Source organism: Pleuronectes platessa, chromosome 3 (assembly GCF_947347685.1).
Source record: "Pleuronectes platessa chromosome 3, fPlePla1.1, whole genome shotgun sequence".
Lineage (NCBI taxonomy): Eukaryota > Metazoa > Chordata > Actinopteri > Pleuronectiformes > Pleuronectidae > Pleuronectes > Pleuronectes platessa.
This window is the reverse complement of record NC_070628.1, coordinates 29,913,375-29,927,715: the sequence shown is the minus strand read 5'-3', so window position 1 is coordinate 29,927,715 and position 14,341 is coordinate 29,913,375. Positions and strand designations below refer to the sequence as shown.

At 39.1% G+C, this 14,341-nt stretch overlaps 1 protein-coding gene across 1 annotated transcript in view; it reads right to left on the bottom strand.

The window, feature by feature from the left end:
* Positions 1 to 14,341, bottom strand: part of tenm3 (teneurin transmembrane protein 3) — a 145,565-nt gene that overhangs the window by 105,626 nt on the left and 25,598 nt on the right. The window contains exon 2 of the mRNA XM_053417750.1: positions 2,874 to 3,053. Within this exon, the coding sequence (XP_053273725.1) occupies positions 2,874 to 3,045 (172 nt within the window). The 5' untranslated portion in view covers positions 3,046 to 3,053. The remainder of the gene's footprint in view (positions 1 to 2,873; positions 3,054 to 14,341) is intronic.

Genomic DNA, 14,341 nt, shown 5'->3' with positions numbered 1-14,341 from the left:
CCCATACTCCCTCATCTCTCCAAGCAGTACCCAAACTCAGGTTATAGATAAAGCGCCAACCAACAGTACATTGTAGGGCCTACGCTCAGGGATATTCATATCTAATTCAGATACCCCAGACAGAGAGGCAACCACTCCAACTCTTTTGCGTATTACACCAGTGGTAAGACATTAGGACACAACGTGATTTAGGTATGCATACTTCAAGGGCTAGTTCACCAAGAAATAAAAATGAACTCATAATCTACACACTGCTATGCTGATGGAGGGGTGGGTGATGTGTTTGAGTCCTCAAAGCACTATGAGTCTCAGGGGTAAACAGTGGAGCAGCCGAGTTCAATGCAATTGAGAAAAATCTTGTTGTAAAAAAACAACAGAAAAACGACTGCTCCTGTGTTGTCATACGAGTCTGCGGAAGCCCCAACATTCATATTCAACTCGAAACATGGTCACACCAAAGTGCTTTCAGGGACAGTCGGAAATGCTAACGTCCGCTAGCTCAGCCATTTCTGGTGGACTTCTCCAATCCCTTTAATTTAACATACTGTAATACTTAGTTCTGGTGTAAATTACACATTGTTGCACTTTCCGATAGGAGGCAGAGTAAGCTTATTGTGGCAATAGTCAATAATACATGTTTATGTGAGTTAAAAAAATACTATTCTCTCCCCTCTTCTCATATTTTATGCTTTCTCTTACTGCTTTACTTTTTGGAAACAAGTCGTTTTTAAAACTACAGCTTTCTGCATTTGTTGCTGTCTTGCAAGAAAATATGCAGCTAAAGGCCTCTTGTTTACTTTGCTTCAGTGCTTGCTTGATTGAAACAGACAGAAACAAAAAGTATTAAAAAAGCATGAACTGGAGTAAAGGGCTTAGACAGATATAAGTGACTTAGTTAAAAAATAAAGAGCATTTCTAAAACTTTCAGGAAGTGGTAAGAGCGATATTTTAAATGCTTGGCTGAATGTGACTACTTTGGGGAAAGAGGACCACACACATCCACAAACACAAATGACCAACCTTTTAGCCATTTCAGGACCCTATTTCATGGTAGTTTCTGATTATGTTTAGATTGCAATGTATATATGACGAGACATATGTCTGTCTCTCTTTTTTCCTCACTGTATGCAGCTGTCTTTGTCATTCTTCCAAATTGCCCTCCTCTTTATTTCTCCCTTTTAAGCCCCCTTTCCTGATGTAGTCTAGCCTTACTTGTGGTCAACTCAGTTCCTTTCTTCATACCATCAAAGTCTGTTTCCTATCAAACTCATAAGTACAAGAAGACTGATTCAGAGACACAAGCCAGCCAAGGGGACATAGCATCTGGTGCTTGTCAACCTCCACAGGCAAACAGGTCGCAGCTCAGCACTCTGATTTGAACCAAAATCAGCCCATATGGCCCCAGTGTTTCAAACAGCCACACTACGGTTTCATTCTGAACTTGCACCCTAATATTTACCATGTGGAGAGCCTCGAGGAGCAGGTATAATGGCAACTACATGAGATCCGGTTAGTGTCAAACTCAAACAAGCACTTATGCTTGGACTGGTGTTCTGAATGTTGAAACGAGAATGAAAACTGTAGTCTCCACACTGCACCTAACTCGTTTTCTGTTTCTTATCAAAACAAAGTCCCTTGATTTGAGTTACGATCAAATTACATATTGGTTCGACCCAAGCTTCAGAGTCCTGTCCTGTCTGTTTTAGGTGTCTTACACTTATTCCCACATGTGTCACCTCGGTTTCCATCATGGATCACTTAACATCCACCAAATCATTGTAAGTATGTTTGTTTCATGTATGTGGACAACAACATGTTTAAACAATGTGTCAATTCCTTGTTACCTGTGTTGTTATCATTACCTTAATAAGTGAAAGTTTTGGGCATGGCTTTTATTTATAACTTTCTGTCAGCCATAACTGAAAATGGCTCTAACTTAATAACTGAAGATGTTTTTTTAAATATTCCTGTTGCTGACCACGTTGGACTCTGAAGCCTTATTGGTCTCTGTCTTTCAGTTGCTGTCCAACAGCAGTTTGATCTATTGAGGATTGTCATTGGCAACACCGAGGAGTTATCAGAAGTTTAAGCCTCTATAATGGGATGTCTGTTAAGTTTAATGAGCGACCTCAACAGTCATATTTCTCAAATAACATGAAAGACAGCTCTAAAATGTGAAGAGGAAGTTGGGATGAATTAAGTTTTACTGTACTTTGAGACATACAGACTGTGTTGGAGGACCACCTGTCTGTTTTTTAACAGAATGGTTGAAAATATATTGATAGTTTGATGGCCTTGCCTGAGTGCTGAGATGTGGGTGTGGTGGAAAGTTACTGTGTTTTCCTGTGTGTTCTTGAAGGTACCAGAGGAGCGCACGCTTTGCTTTTGTTTAACTTTTGTTATGCTTTGGCTCCACAGCACATTACAACTCACTGTGCTCACACACTCACATCTACATTACTGAACAGAAGAACACATGCTGCAAAACATTTCCTGCAGCATTTTAAAAGTGATGCACAAAAATTTCCAAGATGCAACTTACAGGCAAACTTGGTGGGACAAGCTGAGCTTTCAACACATTATATTTTGTAGAATGGAAAAGTAACAGATCAGGGGTTGGGAAAATGTCTTGATAAAAGAGACATGCATATGTTTCCTGCACCCACATATACAAGTGATGCAAAAGAGTGCAACACTTTTGTCCTGCTCTAAATATTATATGCCAGTGTTCATTGAATTTAAATGTGACGCTAAACAGTAATCAGTATAAATATTACGGAGAGACCTCAACCAAATAGACCCTGTTTAGGTAATAAAAGGAAACTAAATAGCTTCTAGAAAGGTAGTTAATGAAGTAATTAATGTCCCTTTACCATGTGTTACTGATGAGTACAATTGGGCTGCATACTCCTCCTCCTCTTGTTCCTCCTCCTCTTCCTCTGAGTCTGGCTCATTCGTGTCGCCTAATAACAGGTTGTCCTGTGGACTTCCTGTTTGCGGATGTGATTGGTCAATGACAGATGATGGGCAGAAGGGGGATGGCATGGGAGAACCTATAAAAGAATACAACCAAAAAAAAGGAAAACAAAGGAATGATGAATTTTACGAATGAGTAAAAGTAACAACAACAAAAGCAACAAAACAATGTATGAGTGAGCAGTGAATTGTGGTGATAGTTGCTGATGGTGTGACTTAAAGTTTTTGCATGAGAGTTAAAAGCAAGAAAGTTACAGCAAGTGAGGGACAGTCCCTGGGTTGAACTGGAGTCAATCATCAAGGTTTGGGGGAAGCAGCTTTCTCCTTTAACTTGCCATGCACCATTTTATTATAAACCACTTTAAGCTGCGTTTTATGTATGAAAAGTGCTGTATAAATAATTGTATTTTTATTAATATATTATGTTACATGTTCAGAGCATCATCACTCAGTTGCTGCCTGAAAGACGAAAACTATTTATTCAGGTTTGACCTACTAATCGTTCCTGTGCCTCCTCATCCCATTCCCAGTTTGTCAATACTCATTCTACAGCCCTACAGATCCTACAATGAAACTTCACAACATTTCTTCACCATCACCCACTTATAATTGATAGTGAACTTGGCAAAAGCTGTTGAACTGTGTCAAGTGTCAGTCTGAGCATCAGGTCAAGGCCGTTTCTTACAAGCAGCGTGTGCAAAATCAATTGTGTATCGATGTGGCAACCTCGGCATTAAGTAACTTCTCAATGCTAAGTGGCCTGTTTGTTCTGTTTTTGAACATTAGCGTTTAGAAGTCTTTGTGTGTCCAGCCATGGATCTTCAAACAAATGTGTTTCTGCATAGAGTGTAATGAGTTGCTGAAAGCAACAAACAAAAAGAAAAAGAAGTGAACAGTTATCATGATGTTTGGCTTTACAGAAAAAGTGTGTTCTTATTCAAAATCTCTCACATTTTGTAGGAAGGACAAAAAAAAGCAATATACAAAATCAATAAAAAGTTATTTTGCGTGAAAAAGATTGAAATTTTCTTCGGCGTAGCATTTGCAGCATAAATGTTTGATACAACTGGTCAAAATTAACAGAAATTTCCCAAAAAGCAGACATGAGATATCATGATCAAGAGGCAAAACAAAGCTTTGTGTTAGCCACAATGACCTTAACTTTTGACCACCGAATTCTTCTCATGTAATTCATGAGTCAAAGTGAATGTTTGCATCGGATGGGTGTTCCTAATGTACAAGAACATGAGGTAGCCATGACCTTGACTTTGGACCACCAACAACTTATGTGGTCATCTTTATGTCCAGGTGAACGTTTGTACCAAATTTGAAGAAATTCTGTCAAGGTGTTCCGGAGATGTAAATGGTAAATCTTAATGACCACTCAAAAAGCTTTACAGTACATGTGCAGCACTTTCTCTATCATACGTCACTCTTACACTGTTGGCACAGCCGTCAGATGAAATTTATCTTCACATTGGCACTTTAGCATGACAAATGGGGGTGACAGGGATCAAACTGCCAACCTTGCAGCTATTTACTGGGCGGCTGTGGCTGAGGGGTAGAGTGGTCGGCAGTTCGATCCCCAGTCTGACCCATCTGCATGCCGAAGTGTCCTTGGGCAAGATGCTGAACCCTGAATGGCCCCCCATCAGTGTTAATTTTGGCAGCTATTTTTGATTTAGTCTTAGTCTTAGTCTTTTGACGAAAATGCATATTAGTTTTAGTCACATTTTGTCATTTTTATCCTTCTTAGTTTTAGTCTAGTTTTAGTCGACGAAAACGAATTACATTTTAGTCTAGTTTTAGTAACATTTAATAGCCACATTAAACTCCTTTTCTTCCCTTCTCAGGCCCAGGGACCCTGTGTTGTGTCTAAAACAGCAAAATAGTCTAGCTTGCAGTACTTAGGTTGTCCATTAGATATCCCTACCAGCATAGGTCTATAGCAGGGGTCGGCAACCTTTACTTTCAAAAGAGTAATTTTGCCCCCTCTTCAAATAAAATTTGTCTGGAGCCGCAAAACATATTTGATAACAAAGCTAATAAAGTTTAATATAAAGTTATACTATACTAAACTATAGTTTGTTGCATTTAAGAAATTATAGAACGACAATAAAGAAAACTCTTGACATTTTATTGCTATTTGTACCTGTTACAACAAAGGAAAACACCGAACAATTATGAAGAGAAGAAAATACACAGGCAAGTGTAGGCCTACTTTGAAATAAATTAAACACAGAACTTTGTAGGGCTATTTGAATAAGAAGTACCCTATTTTGAAATAAATAAAAACATACAGCTGCAGCCTAATAGCTTAAAAATATATATTTAGTTTTAAATGTGAAAACAAAAAGTGAGAGCAGGTTAGACTGGAGGCGGACACAGAAACTGAAGCTCGGTACAAACCACCTGCAGCTTCTGCTCTGATCAAGAAGCTGCTGCGCTGATCTCTGATCAGCTGAGACCAGAGAAACTCTGTGTTTTCACTGTTTCCACTGTTAAAAAGCAGCTTCACATGTACGAGCTCAGATCTTGTGTCTCTGAGCGAGTGAGCGGGGCGGAGCCTCGGGACCGGTGCGCTATCTGGGGCGCACACACACACACACAGACACACTCACTCGCCCGCTCCTGATACTTCATGACGGCCTGATACGATGATGTTTAAATAAATTATTGTGACTTAGTCAACCACCAACATTTCCGTCTCGTCTCGTCAACGAAAGTTAAAACAGATTTAGTCATAGTTTTTATTTTCAAAGAATCGTTTTCGTTACGTCTTCGTCTCCGTCATGGAAAAAAGATCGTTAACGAATATTTTTCGTCATCGTTTTCGTCAACGAAATTAACACTGCCCCCCATAGAATAACAAAGTGCTGCAAATAGATGCACTGTATGAATGTGTCTGTGAATGGTTGAATGTAAAACTGTACTGTAAAGCACTTTGAGTGGTCATCAAGACTAGAAAAGTGCTATACAAATACAAAACCATTTACCCTAACCATTTATCTACAGTGCCTTGCATAAGTATTCACCCCCTTTGGACTTTTCTACATTTTGTCATGGTATAACCACAGATTAAAATTTATTTCATCGTGAGTTTATGTAATGGACCAACACAAAATAGTGCATCATTTGGAAGTGGGGGGAAATATTACATGGATTTCACAATTATTTACAAATAAAAATCTGAAAAGTGTTGAGTGCATATGTATTCACCCCCTTTACTGTGAAACCCCTAACAAAGATCTGGTGCGACCAATTGCATTCACAAGTCACATTTGCAAGTCACATAATTAGTAAATAGGGTCCACCTGTCTGCAATTTAATCTCAGTATAAATACACCTGTTCTGTGACGGACTCAGAGTTTGTTGGAGATCATTACTGAACAAACAGCATCATGAAGACCAAGGAGCTCACCAAACAGGTCAGGGATAAAGTTGTGGAGAAATATGAAGCAGGGTTAGGTTATAAAAAAATATCCAGAGCTTTGAACATCTCTCTGAGCACCATAAAATCCATCATAAGAAAATGGAAAGAATATGGCACAACCGCAAACCTACCAAGAGGAGGCCGTCCACCCAAACTGAAGAGTCGGACAAGGAGAAAATTAATCAGAGAAGCAACCAGGAGGCCCATGGTTACTCTGGAGGAGTTGCAGAGATCCACAGCTGAGGTGGGAGAATCTGTCCACAGGACAACTATTAGTCGTCTACTCCACAAATCTGGCCTTTATGGAAGAGTGGCAAGAAGAAAGCCATTGTTGAAAGGGATCCATAAAAAAATCCCGTTTGGAGAAGCCATGTGGGAGACACAGCAAACATGTGGAAGAAAGTGCTCTGGTCAGATGAGACCAAAATTGAACTTTTTGGCCTCAATGCAAAACACTATGTGTGGCGAAAACCCAACACTGCCCATCACCCTGAGCACACCATCCCAACAGTGAAACATGGTGGTGGTAGAATCATGCTGTGGGGATGCTTCTCTTCAGCAGGTACAGGGAAACTGGTCAGAATAGAGGGAAAGATGGATGGAGCCAAATACAGGGAAATCCTTGAAGAAAATCTGATGCAGTCTGCAAAAGACTTGAGACTGGGGCGGAGGTTCATCTTCCAGCAGGACAATGACCCTAAACATACAGCCAGAGCTACAAAGGAATGGTTTGGATTAAAGAATGTTAATGTCTTAAAATGGCCCAGTCAAAGCCCAGACCTCAATCCAATAGAGAATCTATGGCAAGACTTGAAGATTGCGGTTCACAGACGGTCTCCATCCAATCTGACTGAGCTTCATCTTTTTTGCCAAGAAGAATGGACAAACCTTTCCATCTCTAGATGTGCAAAGCTGGTAGAGACATACCCCAAAAGACTTGCAGCTGTAATTGCAGCGAAAGGGGGTTCTACCAAGTATTGACACAGGGGGGTGAATACTTATGCAAAGCACTGTATGTAGATACAGTATGATGTGAATGACGGAGTGGATAGTGTGATCAAATAGACACTCAAGAAGTGTCCGAAGCCATGGTTCCATGAAGAAGCAATATTTTGAAATGTTCCATCTCCTTGATTTAGAGTGAACAGAGTAGTCTGCAGAGTGTCATTAGAAGGTGGCTCTAGAGGCGTATTGAATTGTAATCAGTTGAGGTTGCAAACTAGAAAAAAACATGCTGTCCAAAACTTCGAAGGAGGAGATAAAAGCAGTTGGGTTGGGAGATACCAACAAAAAAGAGGATTGGCCACAATATTTACACATTAATACATCTTTGTGCAGCATTTTCTCTATGAGAAGGGGCTATTTTGGTCTCCAGTATATTGCTCTGTAAGACACGGAATGAACCGCACACTTTCTGGTTAGAGGACCACCATTCTATTCCCTGAGCCACAGTTGCCCAGAACACCTCGACTGAAGAATACAGTGTGTGCTTTTTTCTAGTTTAACCACTATTTAAAGTGTGTAACACATTCATATAGCCTCTACATCTTCAGTATCTTGATGAAAACACTTGCATCAAACATCTCTCTCTCTCTCTCTCTCTCTCTCTCTCTCTCTCTCTCTCTCTCTCTCTCTCTCTCTCTCTCTCTCTCTCTCTCTCTCTCTCTCTCTCTCTCTCTCTCTCTCTCTCTCTCTCTCTCTCTCTCTCTCTCTCTCTCTCTCTCTCTCTCTCTCTCTCTCTCTCTCTCTCTCTCGTTTTGTTTGAACTGTTTTTATAAAAGACATTTAATTTATGGGAACAGGATTTTTCTTTATGTTAGCAGCCTTATCACAACAAATGCAAACTAAGCTGTTACGCAGCTGTTGAAGAGAGTGTGTATTTTTATGTTTAGAACACCTGGCTCCTTCAGTGTCTCCTCATTCTTCATCCTTGCTTGGCTTGGTTTTGACACACACACACACACACACCGTGGAGGAAGTATCAAAATCATTATTTATTTCAGCCAAAAAGAGGCAGATAAATATTATCTATTTGATAAAAATGTACAAGCATAAAGAATATACAGACAAAAATGATTATGAATGAATGTGAAACTGATTTAATATATGTATGTATGCATGTACACACACACAAATTCTGAACTCAATGTATTGTTTTATGTGGGGATGCATAATATAAAGGTGTAGCAAGAAGACTGGACTTCACCATTAACAATTACAACTTGACCCTAACCCTAACCCTAACCCTGTGCTTTGACTGGCTACTGCTGACACAAAGCTCACCATAAATTGATTATGAAATGGTTCTGATATTAAGAACACTTTAGATAGATTGTACATGTAAAGAAACTAAACAAATGATGCATGAATCGGCAGCGTCTTAATAAATAATCAAAAAAAAGAATCTGGATAATCTAAATGTAGCTGCTCCGGACATTAAGGATCTCATGAAAAAAGTCAGACTGTCAATAATAAGTTTTCATAATAAAAACATTTTAAAAAAACAGGAACATTTCCAGATCATTCGGGATGTACGTAGGGTTGCAAAATTCCGGGAATATTCAAAGTTGGAAACTTTCCATGGGAATTAACAGGAATATACGGGAATGTATGGGAATTAACGGGAATAAACTGGAAATGTTGTGGGTAATTTATACAAACTGTATTTACCTTGTCATATAAAGACATAAATATAAACCTTTTTTTTTTCATAAGCTGATTTGAGCCCTGAGGAAACTTTGGGCACTTGACTATACGCTTCTCCATCTTTGTGTCATTCTTAACATAGGTCTTTGCACAGTATTTGCAAATGTACAATGCCTTTCCTTCTATATTGACATTGAAATGTCTCCACACATGAGATAGTGCACGTGGCATTGTTCTGTAGAATAAGATGAGAAAAAAAGCTTGTAAAAATACACTAATGCAATGCCAGAGATATAAATAGTTAGCCAAATATTTGTATTTTATAATATACAATACAGTATTTTACAATTGATGGATAAATGAATAGAAACAGGCTAGATGAACAATCCTCAATCAGCATGCTAATATATTTCCCCCAGTAATATCATCGACACTTACCTGACTAGTCCTGCACACTACAGCAGGCCTCAATAGCATCGCTGTAGTGTGCAGGATGCTGGGAATTATCTGTGCATTTGATGGAAGAATGCACAGTGGAGGGTTGAAAAAACGTGCAGCGTGAGCTGCATTCCATACATCTTTAAAATAGAGTATTGAATGATGTTTTTATTGCTCAGCGTTTAATTTGTGTTTTTTTTTTTTTTTTTCAAAATTCCCAAAATTGCTGAGCTTAACTTCCCATGGAAAGTTTTACGGAAAGTTTCCGGAAATTTACCCGAAATTGTCCACCCCTTTGCAACCCTACATGTATGACACCTCTTTTTTATTTTGATTTCACCCTGACATGTTGTCATACGATTTTGTCTGAGGCCAGACACAATTATCTCTTCACAGATAAATCCTTCCTGACACACACATGCACACATTGACTTCTATGTTTATGATTCAGTGAGGGAAAAAGTGTATAATCGTCACAAGACACTGCCATTCTTCCTTTCTTGCCAAATCATTTGTGTTGTCACTACCCTGCTTTTAAGGACACAGATAGATAAGAGGAAAATGAAAAAGAACAAGAAACTCAAACTGAGCCAGAGGTGGCCCATTTCACTATCCCTTCTCCGTTATTTTTGTCTTCATTTTTCAGGAGTGAGATTAAGTCAGTCTTTTGTTCTTGTGGACTAGAAGTGAGTGTTCAGCCACTGTGTCCCCTGGGTACAGTTACATAAACAACTGTGACTAGAGAGAGACACGTGATAAATCCTCTGGCCACACACACTCAGAAATTGCCAAACTTCTTCTAGTTTTTAATTGTTCCTTTTGTTTTCCACTCAGCCCTGTTGCGACAAAAAAGCAAGCAATAACATTGCTTGCTACTATCCATTCATAGATGTTTTTTACCATAACTATATAGAGTTGTGAAGTAAGAGAAGTTACTATGTGTGTCTTGGCTTCCAGCTGTAAAACAAATCCATAGCTGTAATTGACATTAAACTATCCTGGTTTAATTATCCAAACAACTTTGTTAGAAAATATCTTGTAAAAGGTACAAGAATGTGTAGATAAAATTCAAGGTGGTTAAGTAAAATACTACTCCCAAGTTGATTTTCAGGTTGTATTTGCCGTGCATGTGTTGACAGACTGATGAATTTCTCTTTAAGCTGAGCTTTAAAAACCACAGCACAAAATAATCTTTGAGAAAAATGTATTTCATATATTTGACTTTATTTAAGGGTCCCATCCACTAACATAGAGGAGGCGAAACTTAGGACCTATATAACAGCCAGCCACCGGGTGCCAATCGAGACACCTTTGCATCACTTTAAGAGGGTGGTCATGTCTTCCGTCTTTATACACAGTCAATGGTTTTGATTGGGGAACACTGTGTAGGTCTGTATTGTGTTGTCTTACTCCATTCAAAGCAGCACAGTGTGTGAATCCTTAAGTTCCTTTGGTTACACAGTTATTTGCAAATGTAAAAATTAAACCTCTGTTATTTGAAAAATGTATTGGTTTATTTTAAATCTGTCAAAGAACCTGTCAGTCTAATAGAACATAGATACAGATGAAACATTAAAAAAAAATGGGTTAATGGTTAATGTTGAGAAGAAAAAATCTAAATGTGAATCCGTACTCTGTCTGTCTCAGTCTTCATGGATGCACTTACTCAATAGATTGAGCTTGTGTCCATTTACATAAACATCAGTGTGAGCAGATAACTAACGCCAGGATATGGCTGCTTTATGTCACACAGAGGAGTAAGGTGTGTCTCTTTGTGTATGAATTTCTGTAGACAATCAGCTATGCTCTTGAGCATCCTGCTACAGGAGCAGTCACAGTCACACAATGGTGGTCGCTGAAAACTCTGCCTGGATGGCCAGCCAGGTCAAACATACATGAGAAGACATGTACATAAACTTTCCACTTCCTTTGTGTGCTTGTGTGTTCAGTGACTGCTTTGCTTTAGCCCTAAGGCTAAAATTAACCTCCAAGTTGAGACCCTTTCTGTAACTGTGTGTGTGTGTGTGTGTGTGTGTGTGTGTGTGTGTGTGTGTGTGTGTGTGTGTGTGTGTGTGTGTGTGTGTGTACCCCAGGCACTGTTCTACATCTCGTGTCATTGCAGAACTTGTGGGAGTGGAATACAAACAGCTAATGTGTAGAGTCAGTGTATGCAAATTAGACTATTAACCTAGTGCTGGAACGATATTGACAGAACACTCAACAAAATGCAGCAAATGTTTTCGAGCAATTAGGGCTCGAAGTGTTTAAATTATGCATTCTGAGCCTCTCCCCCACCAAAATTGATCTAAAGATTCCCTCCTCTGCTCTGGGGAGACACCTGTTCACTGTCAAGGTATGCGGGAGGACACTGAAAGACTTATTTACCTGACTTGGGCAGTGACAATGGATGGATGGTCTGATGAGATTCGATCTCACTACAGGTATAGCTGTGTTTACAACATGCAGTGTATAATGAAAGTTTTCATTTATTTTTGCATCTTTCATATTAATATTAATTTGATGTATGTATATGTGTGTCTGTGTCCCTTCTAATTGTTAATATTAGGACATGCTGTTGTTAACCAATATTCCAGTATACTACCTTCAAAATATGCATGTGACTCTATATTCCTCAGCGGAAGTACTCAAACCTTAACCATCACATCTATATTATGTGCAATTGTTTCACCACATTGGCTTGTGTTAAACCCACATCTCAGCAAGCCAAAATCAGCAGTTTGTCAAATGGAAACATGTCTAGCACCATTTGGCCATTTCCCCTGTGGCGGGATTCTCACTTGAATGCTCCATGTTTCAGATCTGTCATTGAAGATCAAGCTGATATTCTCACTGTCAAATCAAGGCCCAAGGAACACAATAATGTACTCACAAGCTATATCATTTAAATTTTCTTGACAGACTGCAGCATATCCATTTTTTTGTATTTTAGGATATTGTATATACTGTCATTCAGACTCATATCATATATATGTGAATCATGCTCTCTAACAATCTATTTTACCTTATTTTTACTCTACACAGAAATGCTATCATGATGGATTACGTTAAAGCAAAATATAAAAAAATCAGCATTTTAGCAAGACTGTTTGCTAGATTCATGTTTTCCCAGCTGCTGGTGTGTGAAGTTGCTCTGTTCGCTGACCAAATGGAATGCAAATCCATCCCGCATCTGTCAATGTAATTATTAATCTCTCAATCGCCATGTGTCCTGCACACTGTATTTCACCAGCTTCCTTTCTTTCATGCTTACCTACAGTGAGTGTGGGTGTGCCTAATAAACATTCATATTGAGCGCCTGTGTGTCTGCAGAGCTGCATTGTATGGATGTATGTGAGCATACTGGTCTTCACATTTGCATTTGGTGAGTGTGTGTCAGCAGCAGAGGAGGACAGATGGTACCATGTGGATAACCACTTGCAATAATTGTCTATATTTCTCTCTCACAATTATCCTGATTGGAGCTGCATGCTGCCTTAATGACTGCAACATGTGACACATGCCATTCTGTCTCTGATTATTATGACGCTGAATAATCTAGTATGCTTTAATCTGACCTCCATTTATTATAATTTACATTCACTTTCAACTATTGCTGTGTCACACTACTGTGTCAGGTTAAAAGCAAAAAGGTACAATTAAAAAATGTAATTTAATGCTTAATGGTACTTAAACATTTTAGGGTACTAGCTAATCATTTTTTCCAAGCTTTAATCCTAAAGCAATTGTGTTCAGCAAAACACATTTTTTTACGTATATTTAATCAGCTTTTGACAATGTATCCTTAATTACCCAAAAAATGTTGACTCACACTTACGACACAGTTTACACACGTGGGCAGATACATTCAGTATTAAAGTGACAAGAGAAGTAAGTTGACACTACACTCCAGTGGATAAACAATTTTGGGTTCTAGTTGCTGGAGTAAAACATGAATGCTGCCAAGGTTAAAGCTAGATTTGGTAAACCTGGGAAAGCAAGCAAGAGCATGGCTAAACTTAGAATATATGCATATGACAATGCCAACCCCTGCCATCAGCCCACTCATCAAAGATACGGCCCAAAACACATTTAACATGCACTGCCTTACAACTGTTAAGCGCCGACTTTTCTGTGATTCGCGCGCTAACTTTTGGCAGTCAGCTGTGCTTCAGTGATGTTTGACTCTCTCTGTCTCTCTGGGTTTGTGAAAACTCAGGTCATGCGCCGTGAGAGCATTGGCAGAGTGCCTGAACGCAGGCAGGTCAGTTAATGACAGAAAGGTGCGCAGGCAAATCAGTCTGAATTGACTAAGATAAAAAAAAGAGCATTATCTCTTAATAATTTATTTTCAGACAACTTTATAATTTATTGATGGCTACTAGGACGTAAGAAGGATTTCATCACTTTATACAATAGTTAGCTAGATTCAGAAACAACTAGAGCTGCAACGAATAGTCGACAAAATTGACGACGTCAATTGTGAAAAAATGTCGACATGGATTTACACAGAATCCATGAACCCGTACACCATGTAGTGCATTTTAAAATACCAATCTCACACGGCAAGCGTGGATTTTGCACGTCTACAACCCGTATGATAGTGCATTCTGGGTAATGCAGTTCACTTAGTCTGCTCATAACACACGGTCCAGTAAACGCGGACCTAACTTCACCGGTGCAGAGGTGGAGGTTCTGTTGCAGAATGTAGATGTGTCCATTCTACTCCACTATGGCTATATCCACGCGATTGAGTTTAGTCCTTATTTATTTATTCAATGCCATTTGCAATGTTCGTGTAGTGCTTTGATTTATTTTTCCTCAAAATTTCGAGAGATGTGCTCTAGCATA